The 27864-nt window shown below is 37.7% G+C and overlaps 1 protein-coding gene across 24 annotated transcripts in view; it reads left to right on the top strand.

Annotated features, from left to right (window-relative positions):
* Nucleotides 1-27864, top strand: part of LOC119792225 (adhesion G protein-coupled receptor L3-like) — a 359986-nt gene that overhangs the window by 204797 nt on the left and 127325 nt on the right. For 10 of the 24 annotated variants that reach the window (XM_038298766.1, XM_038298762.1, XM_038298757.1 and 7 more), the window contains exons 6-7: nucleotides 15926-15952; nucleotides 21203-22003. In XM_038298766.1, coding sequence (XP_038154694.1) covers nucleotides 15926-15952; nucleotides 21203-22003 — 828 coding nt within the window. Of the gene's footprint in view, nucleotides 1-15925; nucleotides 15953-21193; nucleotides 22004-27864 lie in introns of all 24 variants that reach the window. The other 14 variants (XM_038298778.1, XM_038298775.1, XM_038298773.1 and 11 more) reach the window with 4 other exon arrangements.

The following is a 27864-nucleotide window of genomic DNA, read 5'->3' as shown; positions in this document are numbered from 1 at the left end:
AGGTTGAACATTGGTGCCCTCTTATAGAAGGCAAGCACAGTGCAACACTACTGCATGTGATTATACCGACTAGGTCGGTATAAGCAGATGTAAACTATTTTTAACCTATATGTAATTTAAAAGTTGTTTGCATTCCAGAGGATTACTTGATTAGGAGATAGCCAAGTTAAAATAATGATGTAGAAGCTCATAATTATGGCTTAGCAGTCTCAATATTATGAGATACTATATATATTTCGAGATAATATCTCATAATAATGGTATACAACGTCATCATTTTGAAGTCATAATAATGAGATAGCTAAGTCAAAATAATGATAAAGTATCTCATTATCAGATAATTAAGCTACATTATGAGATACAGTTTTTTTTTGACTTAAAAAAAACAGCTTGTTTGCATAGAATTTACTGATTTTGATATCACCTTAAAACCCATAACAGAGGGCAATTTGTAGATCTTTTTAATGATGTAATTGGAAGAAATCCATCTCTGTCTATAGGGAGAAACCAGATTGTTTTTTGTCTGGAGTGAACATCTAAATGTATTCTTTTTACCAGAAATGTATCTTGGTAGCTTAAAATAGTGAAACAATAAATGATTGCACCTACATAGATGTAAATCAGTTCTTTTGAAAAATAATAGATGTCTCAAGCCAGAGATGGGTAATCCAAGGATCAATACAGTTATTTAAAGCACAGTTTTTCATATTAAATACCTTTGCTTCCAGCCTTTCACTTATTAATGATCTAGTTCTAAAGGTACCAGGTATAATACACATCCCTCTGTAGAATGACTCCCTTCTGGTTATTCTGAGGAACTTAAGATCATCCTATGCTTTTTATAAACTCCCTTCAGAGAATTCTGGGTCTACCCACCCTACTTTAACTGAGAAATGCAATGATATCTTAATTTGTGGTCCAAACCACACATATTTTGAAGTAAGAGAAGTTTGTATTGTATTTTCTTCTTTTTTTTGTCTATTATCCATATCTCATGGAAAACAAGAGAAGAAAAGAAGTTGATTCATGCATGGACCTATGATTAGAAACATTTGCTTTTTTCACCCTTGCTGACCGAAACACCATCAGCATTATTCCGTACAGGGTCCCCCCGCATTTCCTGCCTCATTTAGCCATCACTCATGAACTAAATTAAACTTTTCACCATGAGGTATAATATAAATAAGAGGGAACACCTTGTTCCGGGGAAGAGACATTAGCCGCTGTGGATTCTGGGTTGGAGGTACCCATACAGCAATAGGAGTGTCAATGCTTTTTTGACATTTTAATGGTACACAAAACAAATTCAAATGGGCCAACTTTATAACATTACTCCTAGGCTAGAAAGCAGAGAGGCCAACATAAGCTGAACTTGTTCTTTTTTAATATTTTATGCTCTTATTGTTAGGTTTCTAATGACTCTAAAATATAGGTACAGTAGTTGTCAAAAAACTAAATAAGTAGAAATATAACAAACATGTAGAACATCTTAGGTTATAAAATACACTTCAATTTTCAGAAACTTGGGTTTATAACTTCCAGATAATAGAGAAAGAAAAGCATTTGGTTAGTTAGAATTTCTTTCAATACATTTTTCCTGTTTTTCCTACTTAGGCCAGCAAAGGAAAACTATTAAAGGAAATTCCATACCTGTCCAGACGGTGCAAAAACCGCTTTTCATCTACAAGATCCTGGTCTTTATCCTGATACATCTACTTCTTACATGTTTCCCTGTACTTCATTTAAATTCCTTCCTTTATCTGCACCTTATCTCCCTCACACCTTCCTCCAGGATCTTCAATCTCTGTTCTGCAGGTCTGTGGTCTCTCTCACTCTGTTCCATTCGATCACCTTCACTTGCAGTTCTTGTATTTGTATTCAGCTTAGTACCTTCTTCTTCTGGGATAAATTACAGCTCTCATCTCTTCCCCGATATCTTCATAAAGTGTCATGATTGCAGACTCAGATGTGCCTTTAATAATGGAAGAGGGTGGAGTGTGCTAAATCGATGGACATATACCGTAGATACAATATTGATTTCATTAATTTGCTATTTGATACGCTCCATCAGATGTAATGGAGGGGGAAAAAAAGAAGTTATAACAATTACTGCTTAGAGCGGCAGTGTCTGCATGTGGCAGTGTCACAAGCCGAGGTAACCAATCATACTTCCATTTTAGCTGCTGTCTGAATAATTGTTTGAACTTAGATCTAAATCTCATGATAGAAGATAAAAACATGGTGAACAATCAAGGAGGGGAGACAGTGGTATTACATGGGGAAAATTTGTGACATAACAAATCGATTAATCGATTATTGAAATAATTATTAACTGATTAATTAATCTATTAATTGTTAACTGGATTATAGAGAATGTAAAACATGCCTTTAGCAGACAAAGCAACCACTTAAAGCAGTAATTATACCAAAATTGTAAAAATATATAAACATTATGCTTTCAGATAAAATAAATATGTCTTTGTTTATAAATGGTAAAAGGCCTATACTTATTTGGCACTATAGAACTTGATCAAAGTGCTTTACATGATGTTCAGTCATTCACCTATTCACGCACACACTAACACACTGATTTGTAAATATCCTTAGGATAATTATCATTGATGATGTGTGAGTTTATTACGCCCTAATAGTAGCAAGATAATAATCACAACCTGATTTTGGAACGGCTGACCAGACTAATAATAGCTTCCGAGAAGATAATTATTTTAGAATATAATAGAATGGAATTCAACTTTATTGTCTGTCAAAAGTAAAGACCAATGAGATTAACTCTCTACATTTAACCCATCCCCTTGGGGATATGGGCTGCCATTGTACGGTGCCCGGGGAGCAGTGTGGGGTTAAGAGTGCCGGTTTTGGGGATCGTACCGGGTACTTTGCAACCTTTTCAGAGCACAAGCGCACTGCTCTCAACAGTAGGACATCACTCCCCCATTAGTAGCAGGAGTTACCTCACTGGGGTTAAAAATAGATTTCTACCAAGAATCCAAGAAAATAATTTCATTCTGATATTTTCCCAAAAGGGAGCAGTAATATCTCTAGTCAGAGATATACCGGAATGCATGTATGATTTTAAGTATATTAGGGCTTGAAAAACAAATTTACCCATAATTCTTTCTATGTGAGGACTCACTTAAGATAACCATCACCCTGGAAAAACTAGGTTTTAAATGCTTCAAAACAGAATTACTAACATATTTTCCTCAATACGCTTCTAAGTGGAACATAAATGCTTTTTAATGCACAATGATAATCAGTATGACCACCTTTCTGTAGAACAGGGCTTTTGTGATGACTCATAAATATGACTCTGCTGTAGTGACTGACATCTTGTTATCACCCCATCCTCTCACCTTAACTTTCAGTGGTTCAGTAGAGAGATTCCAGCCTATTCTCTTTGTGGCTTATTAAAAACCTTCCTCTCTCACTCTTTCCATCCTGGTCTTAGTGTAACTTTCACTACACAACAGCTCCTCCCTAAGGTCGAGCTGATAAGAGGTCAGGACAGCAGTGTCTTCCTCCTACACAGCCCCCGCGTTCTTCCTCAGCAGTAATGAAGCTCTCAGATTCCCTCAGTGGCCCCTCAGACTCTCCAACCTGTCACACAAGATCGGGGATCCGGATCCGTGCTGCCATGCTCTGCTGTTCAAGTAAAAATTTTTTGAGATGTTGAGAACTTGTGGCCATTTTCAACCTGGAATGTTTTCCTCTGCTAGTTAGTTGTACCTTTACTTTGTAGCTTCTGTGGAAAATTACCACATTTTCGTCCAGGCAGGCAATTAAAATGAAATAAAAAATGAGATGAAGTGTAATTACATGTCCATTGCCTTTAGAGAAGGAGAGAAGTGCAGAAAAAGTGAAAAAACAAAGGCACAGAAATAACCTGCTGGCAGTCTGGTACTATACATAAGCCACCAGTCCCCCCGCTGTTTGTAGCTAATAAGGACAATGTAAAATCCAGTCTATCTCACAGTGGGATCCAGCTCAGTCCTGTCGGCTTCGCCGCACAATTTGGAAGCAAAGCCTGTATATATAATCATGCAATCAATTCTCAGATTTGCACAAAGCTGTGTATGTTCGTGCTTCATAGAAAGTTGACATGTCATTTTTCATGCATTTCTTATATTTCTAGGTTTGCCTAAAGATGTATATTTAATTTTGCTTGTTTAAAGAAAGCTTAAGGCCTGCTGTTGGCATAATGGTGCAAACTGTTTAAGCAAGCTTCACTGAGTACCAGCTACCACTCTGCAATAGTAAACCAGTAAAATTGATACTCTAAACATGACCCACATACATTAAAGCACAGGCTTTATGTAGGGTCATGAAAGAGTTCATTCTTGACAAGTGTAAGACACCTTGGAGAAAATGACCTGATTCCATGGTATTCAAAAGACACTCAGCATGGTTGAATCTTGTTGGTTAGATATTTTTTATCCAAATAAATTTGTTGGGATTTTTTGGAAGCTGATTTTACTGATCAGGAACCAGTAAATCTTAAGGCTGAACCGTTTGTGATGTTTTAGGAATATATAGCATTGGAGTAAGTCTTTTTAATCTCAGTATATATTTGTAAAGTTTATTTTTTGTAATTGTTCAAAGCAAAAACTATTCAGCAGCTCGGTTGTTATTTCCTTTGCAGGGTCATCTTTAACTGCGGTTACAATTCAAAGAAAATTTCGGTTCATTTTCTTAATTTAGCGTTGATTCAAAACCCATGTCAGCTCAAGGCTCTTTAAAGAATCAGTTCAAAAAATTATATAGGCAGTTTAGGTGAAAGGTTGTCCAAGGAAACTATGCAGAGTCAGTGCATCAGGTCTTTAACTTGCAGCAATCACACCTCTTGGATGAAGTGACATACGATAATTGCTTGCTTGATGTCGTTGACTTTGCAGCAATCCAACTTACCAAGCATGCATTTAGGGACAGTGGACAGGAATACACCACTCTAACTTAAAGGCTCCTTCAACAGAACCAAGCTCTGTGTGAATGGCCGTCTGTCAGTTTCATTAAAGTCTTACCCAATTTCTTTGTATAGGAGAGACACATGCTCTTATTCTGCACTTCTGTTTCTGATCCTGTTCCTCCACCTTTCATGTTGTCAACACTAAGGAAACTATTATCTACAGGAAAAGAACGCTGGACTTCAGTTCCCAAACTGCTCTTCCCTAAGCCTTAAAGACGTCACTATGTGATGGAAACATACTTGGATGTTATTGGGACAGCAGGGTTCTGAAAAAGAAACACAAAAAAGAGGTTACGCAAATGTAGCAAAAGTCTGAAGCTCTCCATCATAAAATCCTAAAAATATGAAGGTTTGTAGAAATTTATTTTAATGTATTTTTGTGAAAACACATCCTGTCAAGCAAAAAATGATGGGATTCTATATAGGTCTTAAGCATTAGATAGGAACCAGGGCTTTAAGCAGCTGTCACTAACATATCAATAGCATAATAAGTCTTAATTCAATTGGTGGAAATTGACTGACGACTTGGCAGGAAACATAGTGTTGAATTTTGATAGATATGCATGAACAGGAGTAAAGATTAGGACTGTTTCCCCCCCAGGCCTGAAACTGCTGGTGGAGTGGAGATAGATGAAATTGGTCAGTCTGTAGACTGCCGGTTAGCGAGACGGTATGCTGAGCTTTATGGGGAGATCTAGTGGACTGCGTGAGCTGATACTAGAGCTTCACTCAGGGACCTGGAAGATGGAAGTCCAGCTTGGATAACACAGGTTGAGAGAAGCGGAAAGGAAAGGGAAAGGAAAAACTCCCCACTGGGAAGAAACCTCTGCCAAAACCAGGCTCAACATGGCGGCCCTTCTGCCGGACCAGTTGAAACGAGACGTGTAACGCAGAGGTGGGTTGAAACAGGGACATCTGAATCAAGTCACACAGCACAACCACCGCCTGTGCACTAGGTAGCAGATGAGTTGCGGATTGCAGGCCTTTTAAGATAAACTTTGGATGCCGATTGGTTTTCGTGAAGGTATGGTTCAAAGCTGATTGGCTGTGTTGCAGGTGGATGTAGGCGAGCAATTAGTGTCTTCAGTTGAACTCCCGCCTAGGCTCCATTTTAGTTAAATATAGTGTTTTTATGTTTATATTATTATTTACTATAAGCTTACCTTTACCCTGTTTCTCTGTTCTGCTCCTGTTCTTATCTCTCTCCTCTTAGCCTCCTCTGCCTTCATTAGTTTTAGCAGTTCCTCATCTCCATCTGACAGCTCTTAACTTTGTCTTCCACAGCTTTTTACACACTTGCCTCTTCATATAGGCTCCCTGGTTCACATTATTCATTTGTGGTTTCTTCTGTTGCTCTGTGTTATGGTTCTTCATGTCATCATTTGTGCTCTGTGCAGTTTCGTTATTCATTAAATATTGTTTCCCCATGATTACCTAGACTATTGTTCAACTGCCAACAGATCTAGTAAACTTTTGCAAGGTACTTTCCAATTGCAGGAACAAATTTCTACCACAAATACCACAGTATTATAGAAAACATACAACCATAATGTGTAAATCAATGAAGCCTAGAGCATCAGTTCAGTTTTTGCATAATAATGTCTAATTAATGTTTAAACACTAATCTGGATTTACTTTTTTACTAAATCCAAGATATGTAATGCAGCAGCATCAGCATTCTATCTCTCTAAACCAAAGGCAAGTTCTCTCAGCCTTGGATAATCTCCCGGCTACTTATAAGTTTCTTGGAGAGAAGATCACCCCTACATGATGAGGTCATCTCATCAATCTACTAAGCAGGTTGTTGGGAAGTCAGCACTCTGATAGTAGATACGTCAACACACCACACCCAAAACACTTTAAACTCAAATTACAGTAAACCTGCAGCTTTTTCAGGTCCTTATGTCTCCTTTACCTCATCACTAAAGCCACCTCATCACTCAGTAACAGCTGTCCACGCCCCAGCCTACACAGCATGCCTTAACCCTTTATCCCTTTATAGAGCTGGTTACGGTTTTCGATCACTTGCATACCCCTTAAGAATGGAGTCCCCTGTCCCTCAGAGAGGTCTAGAAGCACAAGATCTGTATCCAGCCATTTAGTAAAGATACTGATACATGGCTGTAGATGAGCCCTTGAATGATGTTACCTACTCTAAATTAAGTAAAAAAAAAAGGAAAACAAGTCAATAAGAAAAGGTACAAAAGCTAATTGAAAAGTTAAAAAGTAAAGTTAGAAATTGAATAAGCCTAGTTAACAATTATATTTAGTTTTATAAGCTAAAAAATAAAGGTAAGTGCCTGCATTAATGCCTCTAAAGTTATGTTGTACTATGTTTTTTTTTATGAATTTCTTGTTGAAACACTTTTGTTATTTTACTTAATATATTTGGGAAGTTGGCATTTCTTTTTATTACATTGACATTGATTTTTGTCATCAAGATATCCATATTTTTTATGTTACAAATGTAATAAGGTCTTGTCCTAGATTCCAATAACACTATTGGCATGAAATTTTGATTTTCAAAATATTTCACTGAGTGCCCTATAGAGGGTTAATGTGACTTCCTACAACATATCACAGATGAACATGAACATTAAGGTAGATTAATAAAGAAATGATTAGCAGAAAAATACTGGAATTTATTTTTTAATAAAGAGAAATATAAAACCCACAGCTATTTATGATCTCCCTCTGCTCTCACTCTTTGTTGGTTCTTCTGTTGTTGCTGGTCCTGTCGTCGCTGTTGTCCTCTCACCTCGTCTCTCCCTGGCTCCTTGTGCGTGTTTCCCTTGATGTTTCCGTGGTTCTGGTCTGTTACATTTTAGTTGGATTTTTGGACTGCCTTTGTTAACCAATGTATTCATTAAATCTACAAGTATTCACCTCAGCCTCTCTGCCTCTGCGTTTGGGTCCTCCAAACCTCAACCAAGACGTGACCAGTATTAACTAATGAATAGCAAAAGAAGTAAAAACGTCAATGATTTCCACATTATCTTCAGGCATGGCGGCTGAATTTGCTAATAAATGGTTTCAATATTGAAACAAGAACACAGCATGGTGATATGGCCCAAAACATCAGCCTGCAAATGCTATAGAATATTTCTACTCTTTATTTGAAAGGCTTAGTCAAAGTCCAGACCTAAACCAAATGAATGATCAGTGGCAAGTTCTGACAACTGCTTTTCACTAACACTCTTTATCTCAATTGACTGTGCTGTTTAGCAAAGGAGAATGAGCACCTAATTCACAATTGCATACCATACTCTTTTGAGCTTTCACTTAAAATTCCGATAGAAAATCATTGTGATTTTAACATGATAAAATGTTTTAAAATTCCACAAATAGGAAAACTTTTGCAAGCCACTGAAATGGAGAATTGAAAGTAAAAGTGCAGTTGGAGTAAAGACCGGGTGGTATTTAGATCTAACTGGTGGGATTTCTTAAAAAAAATAGGAGAATTTTCCCTGTTGAGAGGCAGTACAATTGCATGGCGAGGCAGTGATTACCAAAGTGGATAAATAGCTGTGATAAAGGGGTGAATCTGGACACCGAGAAACTGTTCTCCCGCTCTAATAGCTAAATAAGCTGCTGTAATCTATCAGGTCTTGATTTTCTAGCAGCTGCTTCACCAGTTGCTAATAATATAAGTACAGATTTTCTCTTGTGTGGACAAAAATCTGAGCAACTGGCATACAAGCTATAGAAATGTCTATAGTGTGTGTTACAAATAATGTGATTTAATACATTGTAAGGGAACCTTTTTTTTCCTGGTGTTTTTTTTTTCTCCATGGGCTACAAACACACTGAGGAGCTTGTCTCTAAAAGTGCCAAGTGTCGAGGATACAGCACTAATTAGCTGCTGGTCTCCTCAGGGGTTTTCTTTTAATGATCACCCAGTGAATCATATATTCTATGATTCTATTCTACTATTCCCTCATCTGCTTTTGCTTTTGTTGTCTTCATTTTATATTCGCTTTCCTCCAAACATATAGTGACTTTGAAAGTCTTCATACCCACTTCTACAGAGCATTCTCAGCTATTGTATTGTGATTTTTTTTTGTGAGTGTGTCAGGTTTGCATCAAAAGTAAACTGTCCACACTCAAAATAAATTTTGACTCTGATGAATTAATTTTATACTTAAATACTGAAGGGAGAATCTATTGTTTTTTGTTATTTTTTACAAAAGAAGCAAAGTTAAACAGAATCAGTCTATGTGCACTGACTGTTAAGTGTCCATCAGAGAGACAGTCTATGCAACAAGTTCTGAGTATTCTACATTCCCTGTGGGTACTGTGTTTTTGCAAAACAGCTCTCTTTAACTCCAGTCAGATAATAAATTTTTAACAATTTGGGCCTGGACTAAATTGCTTGTGCCAAAAAACAAACAAATGGCACTTGATGGCATGCTGGGAAAAGAATTAAGTAATTTGTTTCAACTTTGTTGGAGCAGGAACACATCTAAAACCGGCAGGACAGTAGATCTTGAGGAAGTGTATGAGCCCCCTGGTGTAGCAGGTGATCTATAAACATTACATACACAATGGATAGGTACAAAAGCAGTGCAGACCACCCATTTTGAATAATGTGCGTGCTGCTGGTGGTTCTGGGGAGTAGTGAAAAAAGGGAACATATTAGGTCAAAAATCCATAGAGTTGTAGTTAATTATGGTAATGTTAACAATAGGGAAGCAGGAAAGTTGGTAAGAACTGATGGCAGGATGGAAATAATTTAAGTTCATTTTAATGTCATCAGGTTGTGGTGTAGCTTTTATTGCAATATTCATGGCTGTCCTCCAAAAATATAGTGACTTTAAGTGTGAACATGTAACACATTCAGGACACCAGCTTTTAAAAAACTGGAGTGGGAAACTCTTTGTTAAGATGAAAGCATGCCCCTGTATTGAAACAGCCTAGTCAAAGTCTTGTCCTTTTTGGGCGGTAAAACTTAAAATAGCATTTTGTGGACACTATCCAACACCACTTAACCTTACTTGTTAAGCTACACAGAATGGGTTAAGTTGTCACAATTTACAGTATATATGCAGCTGTATGTGAGCTCTATTAGCAGTAAAATATGGATTTAAAAGGTTTTGAGTTAGATTAATATATGCAACTGCTTGCCACATTATGAAAGGAAAAAAGGAAGTGAAATAAAACCTTTATTTTAAAAATTGCAATGGGAAAAAATTTTATATGACACGGCTTTAAAAACTATGTCATATTTTTGGTGATCCAGATACTGTATGTTATAAGTGTTACAGCGGCTGGCGTGTTCCACATGCCGTCTGCCCTCTTTAACGGTCAGTCCTGATAAGGTTTTATGCAGCCTTGGTAAGCATTGACTTCCTGCAGCCGTCCTTCAAAGAAAGACAAATGCAAACATACAATCTGACAGGATGAGGAGATGCTTGCACACAGAAAGCAACTTGCATCGTCAAGGTTATAGGATGGTAGGGCTCTTTCCCTGCAGGAGGCGCAAGTGAAGTGACAGAGACAGAAAGAAGACACTATGGAAAGGAGATTGAATAAGTATCTGAAGGAAGCACAAAGAGAGCAGACAAATAGTTGGAAAGAAAAGAGGGCTGTTGAAAAATAGAACCTGTAATGATAGTTTGGGAGACACAAGTGCTGAGAAGGGGAGATGATTGGGGGGAAATAAAATGAGTGGGAACACAGAAGAAGAGATATGGCGGCCCGCTGTGTCCTCCCCCGTCCTTAGGCACATGCTATTCAAAGCCCTGTAATCTGTGTCATTAATTAAAAAGCTGATGGGATGGAGTTAAGAAGGGGGGTTAACTTCAGCTTATTCTTCAAAACAGAGCACAGGGCTGGGGTGTCTGTGAGGGGAGGGTGCTGTAGAAAGTATTGCTGCCATTTTACCATAAATCTCTATTAGAGGCTAATGATACCATTCTGATACCTCTCAACCATTAGTGTGAAATTGGGAAGCATTAATTATTCAAATGAAAATCCATACAGCCGTCGATGACATGACGAGGTCGGTGCTCAACTGCGGCGTCGGAGGATCTTTAGTAGGAGACAGACCAAACTAAGGGCCTGATCTTCAAAGATCCCAAATATATATAAGCGGTGCAAAAATGAAGGTGGTCTTTTCTTTTTTGTATATGGAACAAGTGGCCGTGTTGCAGGTGACCTACAAAGATCTCCGCACAGATGTAAAGACATGTCAACCTCTTTGGTCCCGCCCATTAAACTGAACAGATTGCATAGTGCACCTTGCAAAGTGCTATTAACAAAAGTAAAAGACAATAACACATAACCTTGCTTGGTTTTGTGTTTGCTTAAGCAAATGATTAAATGCATAAAGTATATGAGGAATTGATTTTTACATGAAGCTTATTGACAAAGTTCTCAGACTGTTTTGCTTTTTATTGCTTTAAGTATATCTTTTAAGTTGCCTCTGAATAACAGCAAGAATTTACGTAGAGCGTTTTTAGCATCTAAAAAGGAGCACAAAAAATATAAGAATATTGTTGGGGGGGACAGAAGAGATGAGGGAGCTAAGTGTCTTTCACTGAGTCAGTGACAGCCGTGACCAAAATCGTATTAGGGTCACAATAGAGGTGGTGGGGTGGAGTAAAAAAGCTTTTAAAATAAATAAATTCTGCCTCTCATTTTCTTCTCTTTTTCCTCTCCACCACTCCTCTTGCGTCTCCAGCTGTAGCAAAATGTGTACACCCGAGTAGTATGCCTCAGTTATATCTTCTGAGGAGAAACATGAGTGGACATGGCATGAACAAATTACTTTGGGTGTACTGACGGCTGACCTTACTGCAACCCAACTTGGCCCCGTTTGGTCATTGGAAAATCCTGCTTGGCTGGACTGAAGCACAGGGAGTGCGCTGTTTCCTAGTTGGGGATTTCATCCACATCCTTTAGTCCCATTCTCACACCATCTCCCCCAGCGATTGCATCGTATACCAGCTTCTCACATCCCCAGCGCTAATGCCTTTTTTATAGATCATTACCTCCGCTCTCCCCTCGCCACTGTTAGTGATCGCTCAATCAGAAACACTGGCCTCTCCTGTGGTCCTTCCTGTGTGGCGGCAGCCCCTGGGAGGTGAGGAGGCTTCGATCAGGGCGCGTTAAGGCTGTTTGCTTTGATTTGATGCATACGGTCCACATGCAGTTCCATCTTTGGCGAATCGGTTGCAGCCCAGGGCAGTTGTTGCTTGTGCTAGTCGCAGACTTGTTGTGTTTCAGTGACAGCTCAAATGTTCGCCGTTAATGAGGTGTCACGCTGTATTGTGAGGGGCTTTAAGATCTGACAAACAGACAACTTCTTGAGAGGTTTTTCCCATTTTTTTGTACCTCTTTTGCCCAATCTTATCAAATAACTTTCTCATCTTTTAAGATTCAACCTCCTTTCACCTAGATGCTGACCTCTTTACCTCACACTTCAGAGGAGAGCAATCCTGTAAACTTTGGTAACAGGTTAATCCCATTTTATTTGATGCTGGATTACTGAAGTGAAAGGGACCACAGGGGGAATGCTCTCGCAATCCTTTTCTAAACCTTTAAATGATAGAGATAGACAAAACTCTTTGACCAACCTAAGGGTCTTTTGTAAATGATATATACAAAGAACAGGCTTCTTGTCCTGATTCAAATAATTTTACTGGATAATCTACATTCACTTTTTAATACCATTCATATGAGTAAATCAATGCATGGTTCTCAAAATGTTTCACAACAAAAACTTTAAAATTTAATGGCATTATGTCTGTTTAGTTAATGTCTGTTGATATATTGTTAAAACCCCCCATAGGTAGAGGTTCTATAAGCTACAACCTATACAAGTTGAAACTTAAGGATACTTCTCCAGGAGCTTTAGACATCTTTACACTGAGTCTCTTGCTAGGTCATCTTTGCAAAATACCCAAAGCTCAAAACGAAAGAAATAGCACTTCTTAAGTGTTCTTGCAGATTTCCAATTCCATTAGTTATTTTGAACTTTGACTGGGCCTTTCTTTGACATGGTTTGCTGGAACCTTTCTACTAAACCTCCAGTTATAATTTTGTTGTACTGCTTTAAAGTGAACCTTTGCTCCAGACATTTTGTTTTTGTATTAAAGCTTATTCGTGGAACTATTTCATTATTGCCCTTGATTTGACTTTATGAGTCCTCTTCAGAGCATGATGATGTCACCACCTTGATTAATTATAAGAAAATGTCCCTAGGGTGTTTTCTGCCTAACATAGTATCTCGTCTGTAAACCCAAATGTAATTTTGATTTAATTTGATCTGATAATATGTTCTTGGCTTGTGGAAAAATAAAAATGTGACTTTGTTTTTGCTGAACTGACTTTTTGGTTATTGTGTTGAAAAACCCCCATACCCCCTTTCCTGTCAGCCTGTCAGCCTAAAAACTCAAAAAGAAAAGAAAAAAAACAGGAGCAACATTTCATTAAATAAAATCAGTTGGATAGAAGAAAGTATCTATATGCCTAAATCTATGGTTCAATAAAAAAAATAAGACTTTAAAAAAAAGACAAACTTTGAGAAACAAGGCTTAACTAGAACCATACATATTAAAGACGATGGTAAAGGAAGTAAAAGACAGATCTTAAAAATTCACCCTTAAAGAATAGCGGCAAAAGTTCTTGTGTGAGATTACTGATTTGCAGTAACTCGAAATAGGGATGGGTACTTCTCACATTTGAACAAATGCGCTACTGGTGCCCAATTTTCTGATCATATTGAACTCATCTTAAACACGATCTTTACTTACCTGGAGAAGATGCGGCTGCCTAACTTGTATTGTTATTGTCGCCACTGCTATAATTAATTGCCTCAGACATTTCTTCTCCCAGGTTGCTAGCTGCAAATAACTAGTCACTAACAGGCACAAACACGTAATGGAGTTAAATGCATGTAATGCAAGAGAAAGTAAACTGCCTGTGATTGGCTACTTTTCCTATTGCTTGAGACGGTATGGTTTTCTTCCTGGCTGTGGCTGGTAATGTTAGCGAAGCATCTTTAGGCTAATTGTTCTCTTCAAGAGTAACATATGACCTCATAGTAAACAGACATCTCTGTTATTACCTAAAAAAGGTAAACACGACGGCAAAATGATTAGGAACGTCTATTTTCAACTGTAGGTTGTTTAATTTTGGGTTGTTTTGACACAGAGGCTAGTGGAGGCAAGTATCCCTTAGGAACTAGCGAGCCTGACTTAGCGTGATTCAATATGGCCGTTGATTCTGAAAAGATCTGGAGTTTCTTTGAGCTAGACATGTTTCACATTCTACAAAATTACAAAAAGATCAGCGCTTTCCTAACATACTAGCCACAGCCAGGAACAAGATGGAGCAATAGGTCTCAAGAGGTTAGATTTCCTAAAAAATAGCCAATCACTGGTGGTTTACTTTTTCTCGTTGGTTCCTGAAATTGACAAAATTCAACTCAAACATGCAGAACCACATGCACTCCTGAGTTGGAATGAGGATACAGGCACAAAAAAAAGCCAGCCATTAGGTTAGAGAATGAGCATGCACTCATGTATGTGATATATTGGGGGGATCATGGTATTGAATCTGTCTCCAAAAAGTTTTCAAAATATTAGTAAGTAGTTTACATGCTTGTGTTTGAATAAAGTGCTAGTATGAGTATTTAGTACGTGCATCCACATCTGGATGAATTCTGATTTTATACACAATGATGTGTTAAAGTAATAAAACATGATGTTTTGCTTGAATAGGAACTCTGTCCTGATGGAACTCGACTAGTACCAATACAAGTACCTACTTTGGTATCTATAATTAGTGGAAATTGAAATTAAGTTTTGAGGGATGTTAAAGCTTGGCTCCATGGAGTTCAATAACTCAAAAAAAAGCCTTTCCCATCTGCTGTGTTTTGCTAGAATGTCTTTTTCTATCCTTTTACTAAGGTATGGTGTAATTCCATTCATTTTTCTATCATCACATCTTTGCCCTCAGAGCACAGTGAAGAAGTAGTGCTGGTCCTCCATGCGGTACTCCTAAATGGGTTAGGGTTAGCATCCTGCTCCCTGTTCTGCTTAAGAATTAACAGCAGACTGAAGTACCATCACAACATTGACAAAAATGAATTTTCAGTGGACGTTATTAATTCATCGGATTAAACACATTTTTCTCTAATAAAAAAATGTTCACAAATAATGGTAATTTGTTTATATGTTGATGTCTCTATGCTAATCTTTGCTAATTTTAATCACTTTCTTTCATAGAAAACTTTTAAAAATGAACCGTAAAATTCTCCTTTCAATTAGGACATGTCAGCTTCTCTTTGTCACTGCAAAATGGGAAAGACAATATAACATGGATTTCATGATGGAGAGACATGTTGGTAAAGACAGTAGTTTCCCACATAAACAACGTAACATATCTATAGAGATAGAGTAAAAAGTACAGAGTTAAACAAAATTTTAACTGTGGAAACCTGGAGGAATTCTCATGTATCTTTCTGTTGAAGAATTTCTAAAGGGTGTCATTTTGAGGTCAACAAATATCGATAAGAGTATTTGTACACGATTTTTTCCAGGGGTACCAATAATTTTGGTGGGTATGCATGTTAGCAACCGCTGGTTTTATTCAAAACATGCTGCAGAGGAGAACTTGAATTATTACATATGTCCTCTAAACGTTTTATAATGTTCCTGTTTTGTTGAATCACAAAGGTTATTTGAATTCTTGAAATAATATTGTAAGAAATGTATAGTTTCACAGTTGCCTCAAATTACATTACATTGTCATCTTCTCAGTAGGCTTTCTTGTATTGTTTCATTTTGTTTCCTCTCTCGAATCTCATAATGAAATATTTATTGTTTTTTTCCTCACTAACCCACTTCTTCCCTTGTTCTTTTATTAGACTTTGAAATCAAGACAGTTCTTACAGTAATTAATCTGTTCTTTCTCTCTCTCTCTCTCCCCCTCCATGCCTAAAAATAGAAGTGGAACAAAAAGGTAACTAAATGCCAACAACTTTTGTGTTTTTATTCCTGCATTTCAGTTTCTCTTTCTTTCTTTTTTTTTGTTGCATGCTTTGGTGACGGGTTGCATATTCTGGCATACATCTTTGCTTATGTGGATCAATAAACACGGTGTGGTTAGAACATTAAAGGTGTTAAACATGGACTTTAATAGCTTTTAGTGATTTGTTCATACATGCATACATACAGATAAACACACACACATGCTAATATTTGGTGAATAAGAGGCTTAAAAACACACCGGCTTATTGAAAGTGTCCACAACAAGTGGTATGTCTGAATAGGCTCGGTTGTTTAGCATAGTTCAGACATTTTCAATCCGGGTAGTCGGATTTAATGTTAACTATTTAAACTGTTTTCTCGTGTTATTTTTTGCTGTATCATCCTGGTGGGACACTGAGACTTAGAATGTCTTTGTTGTAATTGCACAAAAAACAAAAGTTTAAATCGGAGAAAAACACCTGGTTGCTTGGCTCCGGACAATAACTGAACAGATAAAAACTCTTGGTATATTAGATATATAAATATAGATATAGTGCAACATATGTCACAATTCAGAACAGAAGGACGCAATATTCAGGCAAGACAGACAGGGGGATTACTCAAAAAGCATTTATTAAAATAAATTAGTCTGTGAGAGCAGTTGCTAGGACGTCTGAAGCAGGAAACTCTGGAGAATGAGGTAGGATCCAGATGGTGGGCTGCCAACAAGATGCGATGGGCCCCACCCAGAGTGTCCCAGATGCTTCAGCCCTGGAGAGCAAGCAGGAGTTCGAAGACAGGTCAGGCAAACAGATCAGAACAGAAACATGCAGGCTGAGAGGTCCAAGAATCTGATGCCATGTCAAACAAACGGATCAGAACAGGAACAGCTAGGATCAGTGGTTGAGACTCAGAACAGGCCAACATCAGGAAATCAGGAACACTAAGGTATGCTAAAAACACTCACCATTGGCACAGGAGAAAATAAATTAATCTGCACTGATGACTGGATATAAGCGCCTTAAATAGAGACAGAAGCAGGTGGATCAGATGAGCAGTGATGATGAACTGGGCAGAGTTAGACAAGTGAATAAAGATAGTAATTAAGCCAGTCATTAGCACCCTGATTATGACAACATATATAAATATAAAATATAAAATGTAGGAGCAATAGCAGCAGTAAATATATTGCACACACAGAGTTTTTAAGATGTTTTGGGGTTGAACACCCTGACTGCCAGGGGGGATTAAGTGTTAAAATATCTACTGATGTTCGTGTGAATACTCTGGAACCTCCTGGCCGATGCCAGCGGGGCAGACAGTGAATGCAATGTCCTGGATTGGGGTGCAGATCCCAGACCAGACAGAGATGTAGCTGGTCAGCCCCTCTATAGAGGGGCACCTAATTATGTCTGTCTTAGACATCTGGTTTTGTATTTGAAAAGAAGTTTCACAGTCAGTCTTCATTTTTACATCCATTTCCAGATTTGGTACATCCCTTGCACAGAAACATGATGCTGCCTTCACTGTTCCTGACAGGTTAGACCTGTGGTTTTCAGTTTGAAAACTTCCTCATAACTCCTTCAGGAATCACCATTAATCGCATGGTAATGGGGAGCTAGCACTGTGTATGGTGTCCTTGGTTAAGAAGCAGGACAGACATTTGGACACAACTGGATGTTTCAACAGAAAAACATATCAAATACACTTCATAGCTGATTTTAGAATGATTAAAGTAGAATTTATTGACCAAAACCTAAACCCTAGTCAAATTATGTGAATTAAGACACAAAAGCAAGTCCTTGCTAAAAAAAACCCCTGCCTATTTAAAAGATATTTATCAATTCTAAAGAGAGCAATATAAAAAAAATTAAAGTAAAGGAACTATTGAAGTGAATCACAAAAAGCCCAGAACTAAAGTGACCTTCATGTTCCTGATTATTCTTGTCTGATAAGAGGTTATTTGAATGTAGAATCAAATAATTTTTTAAGAAAAGTATTTATTTTTACCCGAATTATTCTCATTTGTTTGCAATACCTGCAATTTTCAGGACACGAAACAGTAGTTTTGACATAGCTACACATGGGAAATAAACATTGCAAACTGTTCCCTGTGGAAATTCCATAATGCTGACATGTTTTTATTCCCTGTAATAACAGAAAATAATTCTGGCTCTGCTTTATCAGCTGCATACTATTAAAGCAGAAAGCTATACAGCGTGATCAATAGCTTGTCCGATTAGCTGTCAGCATATTTCAGATACCTCTAACGTGATGATGGCTATAACCTTCAGGGACTCGCACGTCAATACAGGAGATAGATTATTGCAGTTGCAATCTTACATTATCAGCAGTGTATGAAGCTGGAAGCTTCTGAGAGTTAAATGAAAGCTGAACTGAAGCCGAAGATGATAATGAAATCAGACTTTAATAGTTGTGCAGTACATTTTAGGGAGAAATAAATGTGTTCGTGCCTAGAAACAATGATGATTTCTTGCTCCTTTAATATCTTACACTCAGAGTCTTCGTTTTAACAGTGATATCATTAGAAAGCTCTTTTCTTTCACAACCTACACTGAGCCCAGAGTGCTGTCAGAACAAAGCATACAGTCTCTGACCTTATAACCTAGCATGTCTTGAGTTTTTTATTTTTATTTTATATTACCCAAGCAGACAAAACTGCTCCCTCAGCATTTAGTGGTGCAAACGCTGAGATGTGTGTTGAGGCGCTGTGTCACCAGGATGCATCTTGACACGTTTTTCACCCTGCAGGTAGACAACATGTTTAATCTTGGGAGATTACATTGAGGGAGAAAAAAAGAGGCCTCTGTTTTTACTGTCTCCTCCCCCCCTTCAGAGCGGGTGGCTTGCATGAGCTCAAAGCTGTCAGCGCTCTGTCAGGCTGCTGCCCCATTTTTACTCAAATCAGCCATCTCAGCTCACTCACACATACTCTGGGCCCAATCATTATTTCATTTTGTCATTTTTCTTGTGCTGAATATTGTATTTATAAATCTACATTTTAAAGGGTAATTTACTGTGACTTTGCTGCCATTGTAACTGAGAATTCAGATGTCACCTTTTTAGAAAAGAGAAAATTGCTATTGCCTCAGTCCACCAGTAATCAATAGGTAACTGAAATTGGCTTTTTGCAAATGGTGCCTTCTATTGACCACTCTCAGCTGCACCGCCATGGCCTTGCTTGATCAGACTGGAGCACAAATCAGTTCACTTATAATTTGTTTAGTGTGTGTGTGGGGCTGTAAATCATACCTCAGATTTTAAAATGACATTTAGATGAAATAATGGAAAAGCAGTCATTATAGAAATGATGTCATTTTTATTTATTTATATTTACATTTGAATCATTTTCATTTTCTCAAAGAGCCTGGCTAAGCCAATAATTGCTGCACAGCCATTTATCAAAATTTGGGATTTCTGTGTTTTTTGTTAATGCTTTCCTCTAGACTCCCTCTTATAAGGAGGCACAGATTTAAATGAAATCTTCAATGCCTCCTTTTTACATTTGTTTTCGAACAACAGTCATTTCATGTAGAGGAGGAATGAAAAAAATGATTTTTGTTTTTGTGTGTAGGCGAGTAATGGTGCATGTTGTTGGTTTTAACACTGTCTCTGACTTCTTTGTGCTCATGAAGTCAGGAGATATAACCTTCACTAAGTTTATTATCTCCTTTGCAAACACGTTGCCACTTTAAGAAACACTATTGATAATTTATTTTAGGGTCAGGGAAAAAGTTGAACTAGAAATATTCATTCTGCTGCAAACAATAAACAATAGAAAACTGCAGTGAGAAAACTAGTGACAATATCCAGTATAAATTGTACTCTCTTTGTTTGTTTTATGCTTTTAGATCACAGTCATTGTTTCCAAAAAGATAATTTCAAATACAAAGCAGTATTTATAAATTTTCTTCACATTATTAGCTATGTATAACCTTAAGCAGTTTTGTATTTTAGTAAGATTCTATGAAATGATTCATGATTTTACAGTATTTTCAAAATAACATACATAAACCATCTGCATCACTGATAACAAATAACAGAAAAAGACAGGTCAGTGATAAAGTTGTTGAGAAGTTTGAAACAAGCTAGGCAAGAAAGTGTAGGATAGGGTACATTGGCAACCTTTAAACATACCGCACCGACTTAAAACAGGACAAGGACAGCATTAATTAAAGAAGCAGACAGGCATTTCTAGATGATCTGCATATATCGACAATAAGGAGGATTTGAAAGCTGTTCTAAAATATTAAAACAATTACATGAAATCCTGTTGTAATATGGTAAAGCTTGTGCTGGACATGTCAGGGAGTTATCTGTCAAAGCTGAGAACATAACACCCAGTTTTTGAAGGAGACAGACGGATTTCCCAAAACCGTTTGTTAAGAAAATTGATCTGCAGTGGTCTAAGGCAGTAACATCTGCAGGAAAAGAACACAGGTTAGTGACTACGTCTGTCTGGCGGAGGAGGATAATGAACGTACGCGTCTCTAAACTGGCCTTATAGTTCAGTCCGTGCCCAGAGGATGAGGTTGGTTCCAGCCGGTCGGCTGCCGACAAGACGCGGCAGGCGCTGGACAGAGATTTCACAACAGTATAGTCCCGTACGTCTGAGGACAGGCAGAAGATCAGAATCAAGCAGATGAAGGAAGGCAGGATAATCGAGAGGGCAAAGCCAAAGCCGGTGTGGAGGACGTGCTTAGGAGTCAAAGCCAGGAGATCAGAAGTACTGAAAGACAATCCAGATCGGTGTCAGGTAGCAGATCCAGGTTTGGTCAACGGGCAGAATCCAGCAGGATTCCGAGGATAGGTCAGGCAAACAGATCAGAATAGGAGCAGCCAGGCCCAGAGGTCCAGAGGCAGAACAGGTCAGGATCAGGCAAACAGAAACACTTAGATACACTAGAAAACTCTCACCAAGGGCTTGAATATTCTGGCACTGTTGAATGGTAGAAGGCTGGTTAAATACAGGCTGGAGCAGGTGGATTGGATGATTGGTAATGAGAGACCGGGCAAAGCTAAGCTGTGAATGAAATGAGTAATCAGGCTAGTCATCATCCCCAAGATCATGTCAGTATCACATGTTTTGTGGGCATTGGATATTCTGCATATTTATAGGTATACAAATCTACAGTTAGAATATGTCCTTGATGTACTTTAATTGAAGCAATTCCTGCCAATGTAACTCTGTGATTGTCTTTTTCTATTTTTGGCTCCTTAGTATTCCTGTGCCCAGGGCTTCTACGCAGGGTATACCAGAGCGAGCACCTTTTTGAATCGGACCACCAGTCCGGAGCCTGGTGCAAGGACCCCCTCCAGGCTTCCGATAAGATATACTACATGCCCTGGACCCCCTACCGCACGGACACCCTAACTGAATACTCCTCCAAGGAAGACTTTATTGCTGGAAGGCCAACAACAACCTACAAGCTGCCACATCGCGTCGATGGTACTGGCTTCGTGATCTATGATGGGGCGCTGTTCTTCAACAAGGAGCGCACGCGCAACATAGTAAAATTTGACTTGCGAACTCGCATCAAGAGTGGCGAGGCTATCATACCAAATGCCAACTATCATGACACCTCTCCCTACCGCTGGGGGGGTAAGTCGGACATTGACCTAGCTGTGGATGAGAATGGACTTTGGGTGATTTATGCCACTGAGCAGAACAATGGACGGATTGTCATCAGCCAACTAAATCCCTACACACTCCGAGTGGAGGGGACATGGGACACAGCTTATGACAAGCGCTCAGCATCCAATGCTTTCATGATCTGTGGGATTCTCTATGTGGTAAAATCAGTCTATGAGGATGACGACAATGAAGCTACAGGAAACAAGATTGATTATATCTACAACACTGAGCTCAGTAAAGATGGCTTTCTGGACATACCTTTTCCCAATTCATACCAGTACATTGCAGCTGTGGATTATAATCCCAGGGACAATCTGCTCTATGTGTGGAACAACTATCATGTTGTCAAGTACTCGTTGGACTTTGGAGCGCTAGACAACCGAATTGGTAAGACCAATATTATTTATTTATTTATACATTGCACACAGCACCGAAGTTTATTATGAAATGATGCTTTTAGATCTGATATAGACAGTGTGACTCAAATACAAAGCCTTCCCACTACTTGGTGGTATTCAGTTTATATGTATACTAAAGATGCCATGATCTGAGGATTGCGGCAGATTCCCAGTCGTATGTGCTATTAATGCTCTGACCTCGTGATTCTGATATAAGCCAGTTGTAATTTCTCTCTGTAAATTACAATATAAGAAGATATACTTTTTCTTATCTGATACTCCATTAATTATTTTCCTTTGTAGCAGAGCAACAGTGTAAGAGAGTTTGTAAAACAGGTGATTAGCATTACCTTAAAATGGTTTTCCTTGCCATTTTGGACACTGTCATATTGGCAATTGTTATCCCTGTCATAACAATTGAAAAAAAAAATGTAAACATATCCAGCTTTTAGCATTTAGAATTTGCATTACATTGGCTTTATTCCATCCTTATATTTGCTCAAATAGGCAGCCTTTTATAATGGCCAAAATCATTCATGTTTTAGTGTTCTCTCAACAGAAAGTAAAACATTTAGGCCAAAGTGGCCCATTTACAATTAGATGCATTTGTCATTGTGGACCCTTTTAGAAATACTACTACATACTGTACGTGTTTGATAAAAAGGTTACAAAATCCTAAAACATCTTAAAGACAGCTAATGCTACATTATCAGGCCCATGCAAAGACAAAAAAAAGTCAGTTGACCAACAGCTCCGTTTTCATTCAGTTGCGCATACGCAGCAGCCATGAAGCTTCCCATAAGTGAAAATATCTTGGCTCTGTTCTGCACAGAATATTCTATCTTTTCCCCTGAAATGGTGTCAATATTGTTTTCAGCTCCTATAACAGCGTAATTTAGTAATGCTGTACTCACCACAAGTTTCTAACATGAAATAATCTCTTTCAGTTAAAAGTTTTTATTAATGTTCGCAGCACTCATGACAGCACTCATTTATAGATTAATTTTAATTGCTTTAAGATGAGTTTGAAATCTTAGCAGGCAGCTGATAAAAATTAGGATTCTGCAGAAACTATTTTTACTTGAATATATTCCTATGACAGCTGTTTTCCTTCTTTTAAATGTCTAAAGAACAATGGAAAGAAAGCATCAACATAACTATAAAGTATTTTTTTGGGTTGGGTCCCCAGGGGATTTCCTCTTTCAGATTTTAGAACTTCAATAGGCACTCAGGCAAAATCATCTTTTCAGTAGTGTTGTGAGTAGACTAATCAGCCTATTTGGGCTCTTAGAAAAGATAAATTATTTTACTTGCAGTGTGTTGTTTATTTTGAGTCTGTGTCCAAATTATTCTGTGGTGGTGAATTTTCTGTAGCTCTCCTTACTTATACTTTGTTAAATGTATAGGAGAGACGAAATTAAAAGCGAAATATTTCCTTTTTTTTAAAAGAAAAAAGACTTAACATGGAATAGGTGTATTTAAACCTATGCTGTTACTATAGGGAAAGTAAGGAAAGATGATCCTGATTATACTATATTAATTTAAAGTGTCCTCTACACTTAATTATTTACCCTATGCTAAAGATTATGGCTGAATTATTTTGCCAAAATTTAAATTGTGATTATTTTCAATAAATATTGCGATTACAATTTTCCTTTGCAATAAACACAAACATGCACATATTTAGGGTCAATTGTTTCAGGACTTTACTGTAACTTTTGTGTGAATAAGTGCTTACTTCTGCTATCATGCTTGAATCTGCATGCTAGCTGCAAGTCTCTCTTCCCTTCTGTGTGGCAAAAAAAAACACTTTAACTGTATTACTGACACCTAAGTGACTGGAGGGGGAAATTCAGCTTCTTCTGAAAACATTTTTGTTGTCAAAAGCACTTAAATGCTTGAACTTGGGCGCTGGGTTAAACGCTTGCCAAGATGCTTTGATGCTCAATGCTCTCGATGCTATGTGCTCTAATTGTATATTTTGTTGTAAGCTATAGAGCAGCTTGGCTTTATTTACTTTGATGAGTTGGAAAAAAATTGTTTCAACACATTTTGAAGCAAGAAAGTCAACCTCAAAACATAATTTGTGCATTGAGTTGCTCATTTAAAAAATCCCTGTATGTTAGTAAATCACTGGTGAAACTATTGAAGGGCCATTCTTTAACATGGGAGAGAGAGAGTACAGAAAATGCCCTTTGAGGCAGAAGATGAATGTTGATTATCAGAAAACATTACAGGAAATAGTTACTCTCCTAAAAACAGCCATATTCACAGTCATAGTAAAAACGTGGTAGCTACCACGTTAAGGACTAAAAAAAATATTTTATAAAGTTCAGATTAGTCCTATGAATATATTTTAGCTAGGGAATTTCTGATCCTAATCAAATAATTTGTTGATAATGCATCTATCTAATAATGTAAACAGATCAGTTCTCTCTTTTAAAGTTTGCGCTCGATCACTGTTGCCGATGAGGCATCTCTAGATTAACCAGAAAGCCCCACAACCCCAGCATCTAAAAGTCACAACCTGTGCTTTTTTTGCAGAGATTAAGTTTATTAAGTCTTGGCTTCAAAACCATTTTCTCATATAAACACAGTTGGTAAAAATGGTTTCCAGATGTTAAGGTGAAAAAAAAAAATGAAAAAAAAAGCAACAACTGAAATTTGCTCAATTTTCTCTCACCAATCTATTTAGAACTTTCTTGAGTTTAATTTCCACATTCATTTTATGAACCAGAGCACGTTTTTAGGCTTAAGAGGAAAACAACAACAGTTTTGACACACCAAGGTAATTCTTTGCGCTATCTCATCAACAGCTTTAGTCAAAAATGTCACAAGTTATTTGACTGTGAAATTCCTACTTTGGTTTTTCTTCTCTGTTTTTTATTTTTTTCTACCTTCAAGCTGGCAGGTGAATGTATTTCCCTCAACTTGCAGCAACGTTTTACCTCAATCATCCATTTTTCTTTTCTTCTTCTTTTATTATTTGTTTCTTTTTAGCACACAGTGTTGCTTTAACAAACCCTATAATGTATTCATCCTTTCAATAACCCAACACAGTTTTTGGTTTTTGAGATATATATCGTTTCTGCGTTGTAATTTGTTGTAATTAAAGAGAATGAATAGTATGTTGTTTGAATATTCAGCTGAAAATGTTTTAACTGCTGTTATCCAGATCTATGATTATAGATAGTAAAATGATGCATTGAGTAGATAGATAAAGTCGGAAAATAATAGTTAATAATTAAAAGGACCCCTATATGATTAAACATTCATTTAATACTCTTTCAGACTTATTCTAAGTACGCTTAGTGTTGTTAACTCTGCACATTATCACCACACTTATCTCCTTAGATGCCTAATTTTGAAACGGCAGGACAATTACAACCAAATTGTTTGAAGCAGTGTCAGTTGTCTCATTTCACTGCTCACAAATAGGTCTGTATTTGCAGCTGTCACGTTGAGTTTGCTGCTGAGCTGACAATGCACAAAAATCACAAATGAGGCTAAAAATTCTGATGCTAACATCAAGAGGAATTTAGGAAAACCCACTGTGATTATTTACATGTGTTACTGTCACTTAGCAAGGCCCAGAATTTGACTTGAAAGAGCTAACAAGGTAGAGAAGCCTAAGTTAATGTAGCATCTTCCTTTAGGTGCCTGCAGGAGCTTGTGAAATTTGATGCGGTGTCATGATCACAGTGCCTGTTATCACTTACCAAAAGGTGTTGTTGTTGTTCTGATTGGGCTAACGTTAGCTCATTTCCAATTGTGCTTTATATTGCGTGAGCACACGGCTGACCTGCAATATCAGTGGAGCGCACTGGATGATCAGCAGAGCAGGAGAGAAGAGAGGCTGGCCCCACAGCTGATGCCAGGGTTTCACAACAGGCACAGCACATGCTGTTAGGCATGGGCACTCTGATAATATTTGTATCAAAACATAGAATATGGCCATATCATAACAGATACATTACAAAATAATCCTGCCCCCCTTTTAAAATCAGTTTGATTATGTTCTCATTTTACTGATTAGATTTTTTTTTTAATCATAGTTACCCAAAAGCTGGTTGCCGATCAGGGCAGATTAAGCTGAAAATCTTAAAGGTATACTGGAGGATGTTCTTTTTCTGGTTGGATCATCAAAATAACTGTTCTGTTGATATGTTTATGTAATGCTGTCCTACGTAGTCATCCTCATTTTCACTTACTGGTGATGAGTCTGACATAGTGGAAAAATTGCAAATCTTTTGGATGTTTTGTGTGAGCGATGCCAGCAACAACTTTCAAAAAGAGCGTGCAAAAGGAGAAATCGCCTTGTGCACGCTCTTCCACACGTTTAATAGATGTTCCCTTTTGGAAACAAGTAGAGGGTTGTGCATGTGCATTTTTTTTAAAGTGGAGAGGACGGGTCTTTTCAAATATTCATGAAAATCCTACATTATACCTTTAAGGTTCCATTTATCAGTTGATTTCTTGGAACATCTCAAGCCCATGCGTAAATGCATATCGTTCCCAAAGCAACTTTCCTTAAATTTGTTTATATAAAAATTAAAGGACATGAAGAATCATGTGGAAAAAAAACATCCACAGATGTTTTAAGTTACCGCTCTTTGCTTGTTTGATTACAGCAGATAATTCTCACCTCCTCCGTCTATGTATGACTCACCTCATACCTGTCCCCCATGAAGAGCCCCGCTCAATTTAAGAACGTTAGGCCCAGCTGAATAGCACAGTGAAAGCTACATACAGCTTCACATACAGCCAACACAGTTGGCTGTATGTGAAGCTACATTTAACTGGTTGTTAATATATCATGAAGATACAGCCCAATGTGCATGGGAAGTCATTTAACCCCATTCAGATATGGAGTTTGTCACGGTTGTGCACTTTTTGGTTCTTTTTGAGTTCTCATTGGTTTAATTTGATTTCTTGTGTATTTCTTGCTTACACTCTGTCACCCTCTTTTGCCATTCTCCTTCCCCTAGCTCCATTCTAGATTATTTTTTCCTCACCTGCTCACGATCAGTTGATTACCCACCCAGTCTTTCTTCTGTTTGGCATATATACTCCTCCTCTTCATTTAATGTTTGCTGGATTCTTGTCTTTTATTTGCTCCTGATGTGAGTTTTCTCTTACGTCTTCTCGTTTTTTGTTTTCTGTGTTTTGTTTTTGGATTTAGACTTAGACTCAACTTACTTTTCAGCCACAGATTTTAAGGTATTTTCTTATGATTATCTGTTATATTAAAAAAGTAGCATATTATTTTTTCATCTTTTAAAACTCAAGCCCAAAGAGTTGACATGGAAAGTCTTCTAATGGAAAACAGGCACCATCTGTGTGTAATTTAATCTCAGTATATCACAATTCAGCTTGTCTCTGAAGGTTTTTCTGAGGTCTGTTTACAAACAGTGGCAAACCCACACAGCATCATGAGGACCAAAGAACGGGGAAAATTGTTGTTTCAAATAATTGGGAATAGTCTCAATATAAAACTTTATTTCAGGCTTTTTTTGTGTTCTTGATAGTTTGCAACACATCAGGTAGCTCTCACTGCCAGCATGTATTAGAATATACTTTGGTCAAAGGAAAATCCAAAACTGCTGCAGCTGGTCAAAGCTGATAGGAAAAATGGAAACCAAAACTTAGGGCACATTTTCTTACCCTACCTCTTATAACTCAATACAAACGGCACAGCAGCAATTTCCTTAAAATATTCTTCTCTCAAACATTGGCCAAGACTATCAATATAGTTTGTTATGGTCTGTCAGAAAGCCATTGTGATCTTCTTGTCCAGCACTTGCTCTTAAAAACTGTGCCTAGAGCGTGTTACGCACCTCCGGTTATGTG

Source organism: Cyprinodon tularosa, unplaced genomic scaffold (assembly GCF_016077235.1).
Source record: "Cyprinodon tularosa strain WSP-4 unplaced genomic scaffold, ASM1607723v1 ctg414, whole genome shotgun sequence".
Taxonomy (NCBI): domain Eukaryota; kingdom Metazoa; phylum Chordata; class Actinopteri; order Cyprinodontiformes; family Cyprinodontidae; genus Cyprinodon; species Cyprinodon tularosa.
This window is presented reverse-complemented; position numbering and strand designations above follow the sequence as displayed.